Source organism: Lichenostomus cassidix, chromosome 9, assembly GCF_008360975.1.
Source record: "Lichenostomus cassidix isolate B80296 chromosome 9, HeHo_3.0, whole genome shotgun sequence".
In the NCBI taxonomy this organism is placed as follows: Eukaryota; Metazoa; Chordata; class Aves; order Passeriformes; family Meliphagidae; genus Lichenostomus; species Lichenostomus cassidix.
Genome location: NC_139490.1, coordinates 10,408,197 through 10,420,777, shown reverse-complemented (window position 1 = coordinate 10,420,777; position 12,581 = coordinate 10,408,197). Strand labels below are relative to the sequence as shown.

General features: G+C 46.6%; 1 protein-coding gene across 8 annotated transcripts in view; it reads right to left on the bottom strand.

The window, feature by feature from the left end:
- TP63 (tumor protein p63) overlaps positions 1–12,581 on the bottom strand; it is a 100,107-nt gene that overhangs the window by 62,384 nt on the left and 25,142 nt on the right. For 2 of the 8 annotated variants that reach the window (XM_085069385.1, XM_085069387.1), the window contains exon 1: positions 5,302–5,462. The exons of the other annotated variants lie outside the window; for them this stretch is intronic. In XM_085069385.1, the coding sequence (XP_084925511.1) occupies positions 5,302–5,343 (42 nt within the window). In that variant the 5' untranslated portion in view covers positions 5,344–5,462. Of the gene's footprint in view, positions 1–5,301; positions 5,463–12,581 lie in introns of those variants that run through there. 8 annotated transcript variants of the gene reach the window in all.

Sequence of the window (12,581 nt, the reverse complement as noted above, 5' to 3'; positions counted from 1 at the left end):
AAAACGGCATTTCTAGTCCCCAAGGAAAAGTCATTACCAGACAGTGGATATATGTATACATATATATATATATATATAAAAATATACAGATATATATGGGTAATTTCATCCTGGCTCAACCCAGGCCAATTTACAGCAAACATGGATCATCAGCTGTAATCACTTTAAGGTGTAAAATGTCCTGATCACACTACAATGGCAACTCCATTTTCACGTCTCACACTGAAAAATTAAAAACTTTTCATACTAGAAAATATCTACTATTATTTTTTTGCCAAATGAAACAAGAAACTGAGAAGATCATCTGTCCCTGATTTCATACTGCTTACTAACCTTCCTTTTGAGCGCAGAAAACTGTAAAATGGAGCTGCAATTTCCAATCTGATGTCAAGTGTCATCACACTGCTGCACAAACCCCAGAGTGTGTATGTTACTGAGCAGTACCAACACTTCACACACAGCCAAACTGTCCTGATTTCTGCACAGTTAAAGCTGTGCAGATGGTCGAGTGTCATCAGGTTTAATTTTTGTGTAATAAAGCACACATTTCATTCTTTCCACCCACATGCAGGTTACAATCACTCGTTTCTGGGCTACACCCATAGCCTTAGACTGCTCAGGTCCTGTTCCTCCACCTTAAACAAGGAGAGCGTTTCTCCAGGTAAAATCCCCAATTCACTGCTCAACACGGGTGTCACACTACCTGTACTACCACAAAAAAAATTTGGTACCCTACAATAGAACAAAAGGCCATCCATGGCATGACAAACCTGCTCCAGTGAGGGGTTGTATCTTTACTGGAAGCAAACTCAACTCTTGCCCTTCCCTGTGCTTCTCCTGCAGCGCAATCTCCTTGTTTCAACCGCGAGGGAGATGGGAGCACAGGGCAAGAGGCAGATCTCAGCTTCCCACTACCCATCTCTCTGGTCTACTTCACCCTCTTCACTGGCAAACCCAAACAGGGCAGCAGCATCCACGTAGTCTCTCCAAACGAAAGATAAATGCATATCTGACCTTAGGCTTTTCTACCTCAGGTTAAACCTTTGCAACTGCAATTCCATTTGAAAAACCTCTTAAGAGAAAAAGGGAACTGGTTATACATGGCCTCTACATCCTTGCAGAAGACCTATGCAGCCTAAGGATAAGATACATGCCTATCAACCCTGCACAGATGTCATCACATGACAAAAACTTTAATCCCATAAGTGCAATTACAGCAAAACCGAGGGATGAATGCACAAGAAGCGTAGCTGGAATTGCAGGGATACCATCAAGGAACACAACCTCCAATGCATCTCCCTATTTCTTGCTCCTAATGACAGACTGTGCCCAAACATGTGGGGTGTTGATACTATTTAAATAAAGAGAGGCCACTGGAAGGCATGGAACTCCCATCTGAATCCCGCACAGCTCAGGGAGAGAATTCCTTCCCCAGCAATTGGGAATTGGTTGCCTGCTCAAAGCCAGCAGAACACCAAAATATCACAAATAGGAAACCAGGAGAGAGGGTCAGGTTTATCCAAAACCTTCTTCCTTGAGAAATAAATTAGGCTTTATATAGCATCTATCCAAGTGCTTTCATCTTGGGGCAGAACAAGATGTGGGGTTCAGAGGGTACTGCACAGATAACACCTTCTTCTTGGTCCCTCCAGATGGGAGGACAGGAGCAGCTGGGCTGCTCTCCTGGGCAGTGACCAGGCAGCATCCCTCCAAGATTGCTTCCTTTACCCCAGGTCTGGCTGAGGGCCACACAGAAGGGGCAGCAGGAGGGAAAGAATCTTTGTCAAATGCAGTCATGATGACTATGACATGTGGCAAAATCAGCCAAGGATAGCCATGGCTTTATCCTCTGGTGGTTCCCAGCCAAACCCAGACTTACAGCAAGGATGATAAGCCCTGGACACACTTTTACTGCACACCAGTGAAGCTGATGCTCAAAAAAAAAAAAAAAAAAAAAAAAATCAGTTACATCTCAATCCCCAGATTCCTTAACCTTAAACTAAGGTTTGCTGTACCAACATCCCAGCTCCCTCAAGACATCCTTCCCAGCCACACCAGAGCCCCACACACACATTCCTGCAAAGTGGAAGGACTCACACCTTAAGCACTACAGCTTAAACATGTATTATTTTAAGAGCTAAGAGGAAAAAGAAAAACAAGGCAGAAAATGCACCCTTCTGAAGAGACTATCCTGACCCTCAAAGATATTTGCAGCCATGTGTATATAGCTTAATTTTCAGTGTGAAGGAATGCTGCCAAAAACCCATAAAGCAGTGCACAAGTTCTTTAAGTATAAAACTAGTTCTCCCCCCCCCCAAAACTACGATAAAAATCTTAACGGAAAGAGATTCTTTAATTTGTCTCCCACAAAGAGCAGGAAGATCTTTGGGAAGGATGACAGATATAATCAAAAGTCATGGCACAAATTTCTTATCAGTGTTTGAACAAGAAGTATTTATTCTTTTGGCAATGATTTAATTTGATTTTAGCAAGCACTCCAAACTCTGCATCATCACTGAGCCAAACTGCAGAAGAACCCAGAGTCCCTAAAGGGAATCTATTTCTCTCATCTCCTCCCACCAGGACCTCGGAAACTTGGAGAAGACCGGACAAACTTGCAGATGCTCTCCTTCACACCCAATTTCGTGCATGCTTCCCCACAAACGTTTGTACACAGCACAAAATTCCACACGTGGAGGTGAGGCAGGAAGACACAATGAGATTCAAAGCGTTCCTGGTTCATCAGCACTTCATCACCCTATTAATAACACCCAAAGTCTCTCTGCTTTTCACATCTCCTACTCATAAACACACAGGATCAGATCTCCAGGGTCATCAAGTCCAGTGCTTTGCCAACAAAGAGCTTAATTGTTCTTACAGCTGACCCAGATCAAATGCTGGGCTAGATCAAGCTGAAAAAGTGGTTGAAACAGGTTCCACTTCCAGCCTCTCAGGACTGTGATTCACTTTAACACCCTTATTCCCCCTCTCAGCTTTTTCTCAAGCAGATTTGACCCATTTGGGAGAACACCCCATCGGACCGTGGCGTTCGGCACCACACTTGCAGGCACAGGCGCCCCAGGGCCACAGGCGATGGCTTAGCTCGCCCGCCCTGACCACACAGCCTGCACTGGGGCTTGTGCAACAGCCCCTTCCCAGGCTGGGAATGCATTCCCAGGGCAGAGCACACAGCCAGCGTGTGAGGATGGCAGAGCTCAGCATCCTGGGCTGCCTGGGCAAAGCACACCAAGAGATGGGCTTGCGATGAGACAGTACTGTCTGCTCTTTGTTTTAAGACTTAATTTTAGTAGAGCGGGGGGGGGGGGTAATAGGATTACTCCCCCCCTTAAATAAGGTCCATTTCTAAACCCAAAATCTAGTCTATATTAAGTTTTTCATGAGTTGGTATGGCTGCCTTGAGATCATCCCAGCAACAGCTCTAAAATCTGAACTGCAAGCACTAGTGACAACAAAGTGCTGCTTCTATTCACACAGGATCTTTTTATTTTTCTTTCTTTTTTTAGGAAACCATGCCAAAGCCTACTTCTTGTTTGCAAGCTTAAGATGGGCGAGGTTCATCATCGCCAATATATTTTAATTGAGCATTAACAAGTCTCCCTCTCTTTTGAGACAAGTCATTAGCAAGGCTGCTCTTCCTCAGAAACGAAGCCAAGTCAATGCTAAGCAGGTTTTCCTTCCCCAGAGTACAATGCTTCACTGGATGAACTAAGTCAGTGCACTTTGTTCAAATCCAAGGAGGTAAGAGGGGCAGTTGGGGGGGAAACAAAATAAAAAAAATCAGAGCTAAAGCCTTTTAAAAACCTCCCCTGACAGCAACAGTGATGAGTGGCATTTAAGCGGAGCGAGAACGCTCCTGAGCGCATCGCTTCTGACAGATGAGCCCAGCCAGTCAACCATAGGGACTCCGCAGCCCCACCGCTGCTATTCAGCGAAAGTTGATCAGATAGCAGCAGACAAATAACACCAAGCAAACACTCCAAGAAGTGCTCTCTCCACGTTTAAGAGTTTATAATTAACCTAGGAAAAAAAGAAAGTCACCCATTTGGGTCTCCTGTGCGGCGGCAGCAGAGGAACCATGCGCACATGGGGTTTGGGCTCTCTGCAGAGAGGGACGGGGAGAGCTCGCTGGTTTCAGTTTACCCCTTGCTCTTCCCGAGTCACAAACCTGCTATCCCAGGTGTGCACACCTCGAGTATACCTTTAACACGCTTCTCCTCACCAGCTCTCTCATCTCCTAGCTGTGCTCTTGGCCTATCCATTTCTGTTTTGTTTTCTCTTCCAAGTGGCTGAGCTGCTCTCTGCTTTGGGGCTCATACCCCTTGCCCTCTACTTGAAGCCTTTTCTCCAGGAATACACAGGCACACACTCGCACACACACAGAGCTTTGGCTGCTTTGCCATTCTGGCAAGTGTCAACACAGCTGCTGTCTCCACTGGAATGTAAACCAATATTGTCGTTAGATCTCCCTCAACCCCTGTAACTTCCTCCAAGATTTGCACAGCGTGTGGCAGTTCTCTCCACTGCCACCTTACAGCTGGTTAAAAGCAGTTAAATAAATAATTTTAAAAAAAATTAAATCAAAGCTGCATCTGAAGTTTTCGTCCCACTCACGCCCATGAGGTGCAAAGGGCTGTGGAAAGCAAAATGCATCCATTGTACACACATTCATCCTCATATAATACGCTTGTACAAACACCCTGTGTAAAATACCTTGCTGTTGCTAGTTATGAGGCAAGGTATTAACAGCACTGAGTAAAAGAGGTATTGGTGGGGATGCTAACGCAGCATTTGCAGCTGAGAACGTTTGTTTGCGTATTACTTTACTTCAAAAAGTAACCTAAGAAGGGATTTATAACACATTTTTAGTTTTTTCCTAGATACCATCCACTTTTAACCACAAGCAGCAATTTTGGCAATAAAAGACTCGTAAAAGAGTTACAATGCAGTCAACACAGACAGTATTCAGACTGCTACAGGAATGCAATCTGTGTGCATTGCCCACCATAAACAACTGCCTTGCCTTGCTTTTCCAGTGAAAGAAAATTATGTTTGGTTGATCAGGGTTCCCAAAACAAATTCACCGTCCCAGATGTAAAGACTCGAAGTTCACTCTCATTCAGACATTTAGCCCAGCAAACTCTGCTTCCCACTGTAAAATGCAGAAGTCTCACAAAAACAAGTGTCTATTCCACACCTAACTTCAGGGGTGAAGAAATTGCACGTATTCACTAAAAATAAAAATACATTAGCAATACCACAGCTCAAACCTAGAGTCCTTACCTCGCTATACTGGGACTGGGCATTGTTTTCCAGGTACAACATGTTAGCAGTCAAATTGATCAACGCTGCTGTTCTTTCTTCTGGCTCCAGGATTTTGACAAACACCTCCCACCCCCTAGAAGACCCTAAAAATATGTGATGCTACTGTGAAGATAACAGGACTCGGAGTGTGCCTCTCTGCATAATTGAAGTTTCCCTTATATACCTAACTATAGGCGAGGAGGAGGAGGTGGGGCTCTCCAGCCTTACCTGTCCAATCTGTCAAAGTGCCACCTGGAGTCCTCCACTCCAATGGAGAGAGGCCTCTCCCAGCTCATTAAGTAGTTAGAATTCCTTATCACCAATCTCTAAAAAGCAAAGGGAAGGGAAGGGGGGGGAAATGGCCAAAAAAAGAGAAAAGAAAAAAAAGAGACAGACAAGGAAAAGAAAGGAAACAATAACTTTCCCCTGTCACTTTTCTACAAGTTTGGGAACTCAAGAGAGAGCCACAGGGTTGCTCTAAAGAAGCTGCTCCAAGAAACTTCTATTTATTTATTTTTTGAGAAGATTCCAGGGCTGGTTTTTTCCAGGCACAGGTTTTGCTGCTACCAAGAACCAAAACGTTCAGGAAGGAATCGAGATGCAGTGCTCGACACCAGTGGTACTTAGTAAAACAGCCAAGTATCTGGCTGCTGCTGTGTGCAGATTTAGAACAAAACCCCCAAGGAGTGACTGAGTCTCAGAAAACAGGTCTCATGCACCATAAGGCAGCTACATTCTCTGTCAACTGTGTGCTCCCATTCACACTCACAGCAAACAGGTCCTGTGTTTGCAGGGCATCACTCCAGCTACATTTTTCCCCCTCCTTTGTGTTTGCTTCTAACTTGCACCATGGTTAAAAAATAAGTTAAAAACCCAACTCATCCAAAGGGACTCACGGTGTTGAATTAATATACAAGAGTTTTTTGGTACTGCTCCATAAAAACCACCTGGACACGATGCCCACGGCAAACTTTCCAAAAGACATAGGAAGAGCACTTAGCCGAGATCTGCAAGAGAGATCCCCACTGTGATTTTACTCTGGACAAGCAGACAAAACGCTGTCCTAGTGACCCCAGGGAGCTCCCCGGCACGGGCGGGTGGTGCTTTAAGGTTCGCGCTGTGCTGGCGGCACCCCGAGTCCCTCCGAACACCCCGCATGGATCCGCCGGGCGAGCGGGATGCACGGCAGAACAAAAGGCAGCTGCTCCCGGAGCGCCAGCGAGCCAGAGAAACACAACACCTTTCCAAAGGGCTGGGCAGGGGGGAGAGAGGAAACCAAACATCCAGATCAGAGCGCGGCCGTCCGCCCGCCCAGCCTAATGACAGCGCTCCGAACTTTCTTTGAGGACCTGTCCGCCGGAACGCGGAGCGAGGACTGCGAGCACTGCCACGGAGCGCCGAACCTCCCACTGCGGGGGACAGCGACCGACCCACCGCGGCTGGGCAGGCAGGGAGAAGGGTCCTGGGCAGGGCTGACACCCACACACGGCCTCAGCACCTCCCCGCAGCCCCGCTTCTGCCCCGCAGCCGCTGCTGCTCCTGCCACGCCTCGCCCCGGGCATCCTTTAACCCCAGCTTCTCTGGGCACGGCGAGATGGTAGTCAGCAGCCTGTGCTGCCCAGGGGGCTCTTGGGCTGCCTTCTTGACACACGGCAGCTCTGCAAATTAAAGGACACTGCAAGCTCACCAGCCTATTCCAGGCTGGAGAAACCCAGGACATTCTTAAGGCTGCCACGAGTAAAATGGGGCAAAACCATCTTCAGGCAGGAAGCAAAGCAAGAACAAACATAGAGTGGAGGACTGCAGCGTCCTCCTTCTCCTGCAGCACAAGAAGCAGGGTAGGGGTCTGAATTAGCTCTCACCCTGCAAGCACAGCTCACAGGAGAGCTGCTGGGCACAAGAAAAAGGTTGCAAGCATTTCCAGTGCACCTCCCCAGCTCCTCCTCACAATGCAAGGAGGCGCTTCAGAAAACAGGCTGCAGAGGAGCACGGAGCTCTCACAACCTACTACCAGCTCAGGCTGGGGCCACACACTCCTTCAGTGCTCCTGAGCTACCAGCAAGAGCCTGCTGAGCACACAGCAGGTTTCCTACATCACAGGAACCCAACAGACCACTGCCACGGCCCCTTGCCCTCCTCTCCATCTTCCCCAGCACCATCTCAGACCAGGGGCTGTGCCCAATGTACCTATTTGATCTCACCCGATATGGGTGCAAGCCAAAAAGCCACACCAGTGCTAATCTGGAGATCCAAGCAAAGTTTGCAGGGAGCACCCACAGCACCGTTAGCCAAACGGGGCACTTTGCAGCATCACTGCAAAGCTTACACTGAGCTGGATGTGAAGCAAGAAGTTACCTGTGGATCTTCTGTTGTCTAACAGTGAGGAAAAATTATGCAGTGAGGAAAAATTATGTTCAGATGACCATTTTGATACCTTAATACTGCCAAGTTTTTGATACCGGCCCATGAGTTCAAAAACTGTGGAGGGGAAGGAGAGAGGGGGAGAAGGTACGTACATAAATCTCCCAACCTCAGCAGGTAATTGCAAAAACCTCTTTCATAGCTATGCTATGAAACTCAGAAGGTCCTCCTTTTCCAGGTCATTAATGCAGCACTGTTGTGTGAGGCAGCTTCCATCTTCTGCCCCACAGGTGGCTGGAGGTGGCTGTGGGTGAAGCAACACCCAGATACAGAGAGATATGTGGAAGTTTATCCAAAGAGATCTGCATGTCAAACACGAGGAGAGGTGTATATAGGATGAATAAATTGACATGTCAGCACAAATCCCTGCCCTCTGTACACACAGCCCCGACCTGGCTCAGTGTTTCAGATGCATTACTCTGTGTGGTCACCTCGAAGCAGATGCTGGACAAGTGGCTTTTTGCAAATCCGCCACCCACAAGGGACACAAAGGAGGACACCATCACCCCAGCAGGGGTGGCAGGAGGTAACAGCACTCACCAGACACTGCCCACCAACACTGCTGCAGCCCAGGCACACGTATGTCCCTCTCATCACCCAGTGACACAAACTTTGTTTCACTGGCTTCAGACCTAAATGCATGCATTCTCCCCATAAGATGCTTCCCTGTCTCACAGGCTGGTGCCATGCCTTGAATATTCATACTGGCACCAATGGCACAAGGGAAATGTAAAGGCTTGAACCCTTCTACCTTATCATGAGGAAGAAAAGTTCCCAGGTCCTCATTCGATTCTCTCCTTTTGCAGATAAAAATTTTCACATAGATGAGCCTCCAACAACCTAACAGCAGCCAGGCAGCATCTCTTTGGGGTTCTCAGAGGAAAACTTGATTTCCTGAGATACCATATGCTTAAATGGCTGGGTCATAAAAGTAGAAGGATACCCCCACCTCCTCCGACTGCACACTCACTTTTCAGCCACAGGACAGTGATAGTTATAATTTGTCTGAGCCTTCTGGACAAGTCTCCAAGGGAAACATCAACTGTAATGGTCTGAATCATGGCAAGACAATCTTTGTAAACAGAGATTATGCCTTATCATACCAATTAGCCTAATCAGAAAAAGCAAACAGATTCAGGCAAAGGCCCTCCTTTCACACGTTAAGAAGAATTACTTCATGCTCAGGACAGATGGAGAAGGTTTAACACTGTTTTTCTAGTCCAACAAGCTCTCTCCCACCCCAAACAGATAAAGAATAAAGTAGAAAACAAAGAAATAAAGCATCGAGAGAAAAGCCTGACACTTATGCTATGGATGCTTATTTGGATTGAAATTTTTAAAAAGTAGCTCAGCCACAGGAAAGGAAGTCTCCTTAAAGTAATTTACCTCCAATACTGTAGGAAACTAAAAATAATTATTGCTAGTAAGATTTGAAAGTTTCAGCTGCAACCCTCCCAGGTCTGACTCAGATATTCTAGAAGGCTTCTGGCAATACTTTGTGGCTCCTGCTGGTATGCCGAAGAACAAAAACGCAAACAAGACCCCTAAGTTTCCAAAATGAGCTGTCAGCCAAGTCAGACTGCTGATTCAGATATTTTATTTGAATGCTCTTTCCCCATGCTCTTACATGGTCCATCCCAGCCCCCTCACCAGTACCACGTGCAATTCTCAATAACTCTTCCTGGTCGCGAGGTAAGTACACAAAATTATGACGATTAAAATGTCATTACCACAACTGCAGTGTTAATTGGAGATTGTGTAATTTCATGTGTGGGGGGGTGTGCATGCACACCTGCCTGTGTGTTAGGTGGTTCATGCAGAATTTCCTGCAGATCAAAGAAAAAAAAAAATCTGCTCAGACCTCTCCACTCATAAAAATAGCATCTGGATCGACTGCGTCACCACGACTGTGACATTCACTTAACTCAGAAATGTTTACAAATTAGGACTGAGATAACAGGAGGAGGAGGGAAAAAATAGAACATAGTTTTTGGTGGATTTTTTTTCCCCTGTTACCTCTGAATAACTGCTGAATGCTCAAAAAACAAGCCTCTGCCAATTGGTTTTGACAGTCTTTCCAATGAAGATCTTACAGGGACACACGCGTATTCTGCAATAGCAGGAAGCCAGGTTGAAGAGTAAAAAGAAAATACTTTCCAAAAAAATGCAAAAATCAACCTTCCTTCTTAAAAACTCATGCAGAGCTGATCTTCACTGCTCAAACCACAAGGAAGAGAGGGAAAAAACAACGTGGTCCCTGAAACTGGGACTCTCCTCTCTTTTTGCTTTCAATCCAACCATTTATGGCAAGACAGAACAAACAAAAAAAGAGAGTAGGTAAAAAAGGCAGCATCCTGCCTGCTGCTGACTGGATGCAGCCTTGTGTGCCTCCCAGGCAGGCTGCTCCAGAGCCCTGCGTGGAACTGCAGCTGATCCACACGCAGGACAGGGACCAGGCACCCCCAGCTCCGAGTGACCTCCCTGCTCCACCTGGAAGCACAAATTCGAACATCACCACTGACTCAGGCACAGCTCTGAAGCCCAGAAATTCCTTGGAAACGCACTCAGATGTATGCACCTTCAAGTTAGAAACGTGCCCCTGCTGCAAGTGTTTAGTACCGAGGATCAATCCCTTCTTCCAAGGACTCCTAATTGCATTTTCCCCTGCGTTTTAAAAGTGCGGGGTAAATAGCTGGACTTGCGGAAGGCAGGAGGAGAGCCCAGCTCCTCGCTGTGCCCATGGTGCAGGTCGGCTTCTCCTTCCCAAGGAACATGCCCTCCCCAAGGCAATCGCCTGTCACAACAGCCCTGCCCTCCGACCCTGGGTAAACATCTGCACACGCTGCTTATTTGAGCTCCTACAGTCTCGTTATCTCCCCCAGAACACCCCGAGGGCTAATTAGAGAGTTAATGGCATCATGTCAAGAGATAACGCTACATGGTGGGGGAGCAGGGAGAGGGAAGGTGGAAAGGAATTGTGAAACAAAACCAGTTCCCTTCACAACCGCAGTGCAATATTGGTTTAGGAAGGGCACATGCAGCCCCTGGGGACTCTGCCCTGAGGCTGCCGAGCTCCATTTAATGAGAGACAGCAAGACACTCCTCCGGAGAGATTCAGCTCTACAGCCAAGGTGATGCAAGGTCCCCACACCTTCCCCACCGTCTGCACAACCAAAAACCCTGCAACCCCATCAAGGCTCGTTCCCACCGAAGTGCCAGCAGTGACTCACCTCCCACAGTCGGTCTATGACATAGGAGGCAGACAAAGCATACAGATAATTTATCAAAAAGTGTTTCTGTTTATTCCTGACACTCCTTTTATCTAATTTTCCCACTTTTACTGTATCTTAGTGATTCTTTTTAAAGAACAGCTGCTTTCACTATGAAAGCTTAGCACATAAGCCCTCAAAACCACTGGCCAGCAGACACTTGAGCAGACACTTTTGCACTGATGAACTCAAAACCACGGGTCAGTAGACACTCAGGCATGGAGATGTGACCAGGGGACTCTGTGGGGGTCAAGCCAGGGCTGCTCTTTGGTTGGGCTAACAACCCTCAACATTCAAACTGCATATCTGCCTCATTTGGATAATCAGCACAGCATGATTTACACCCCTCAACCCCCACATTTATAAAATATTTTTCAAAAGTTGAGAGAGGAAGATACACAAGAGAATTAATGAAAATGGCTCCTGATTGTCATAGACAGTCCCATCCCTCCAGCTGGAAGTAGGGCAGGGTCATAGCACAGACCTGCACCCCAGAGACCGAGCCCTCTAACCAGGGAAAGGGAGAAGGGGATAGCAACACATTGCAGAGCTTTTGTTTTCAGTTAGAGAAAGGAGCAACTGTTGACAGAGCAGGGCTGTTCTTACACAAGCAGCTGAGGGGAAAGTGTTGTTCTTCCCTTATCTTATATAAACTACAGATTGCTCTCGTGAAATGCACAATTGTTTATAAGTCCACAATCGCAGCAGCTCTTTCCAACCTGCCTCTGCTCTGCTGCCAGCTCCCTCCCACCCAAGCCCTGTTACAATAATCCAGTATTTCAAAGAAAGCCAGCAGTTTGCAATAATTTGAGAAGAGTCTTCCAAACCTCAGGTTACACCCTGACCCATGGTCATTCACATTTCTCCTATTAACACATCGCTGTTATCCGATATTGCCCAGGTGCTTTGGAGTACAACACACTTTCCAAGGCAGGAAGCCTGTAAGCCTGTTTTTGCCTCTTTCCCTATGAAGAAATGTCACTCTTTGCAGTGCTGGTCTTTCCCAGAGAACTGAACACTTTTGGTTCAGACTCACTTAATTTCAATCCAGCCTGGACATCACCATGAGGTCCACCACACCCATCCAAGCTCTGAAGGAGAAATAAGAGTGCTTCAGGGTACCTTTTCCTTCCGTTTAAGCAGGCTGGAGATAGAAATCCATGCTTTTAGAGTGACAGTATATTTGCTACTGAAAACTCCTTTGATCTTTCATTAATCTCTGCAAATTCAGCTGCTGATTAGGAAGGAGTTCAGTCAGCAGTGAGCAAACGAACCCAGGACACAAACCACTCCTTAATCTATGCTTCACAGAGACTGATTTAATTTTTTGTGACTGCCTGACAATTCAGTCCCTCAATTTCAGTGCTATCAAATCAGTGACAGTGAGGTGGAAAGCAGATGGTAGACACATTCAGTAGAAAACATTACCTAGTCCAAAAGTCTCCTCATGAAATATTGGAGGAAAAAAATAATAGTCATTAAGAGGGTTGTGGGCAGGATCTGCAGAACCACAAAGCAACATATATAGGGAGACTTTGGATGCCTAAGACTCTCTTCAAAGCAAGAATC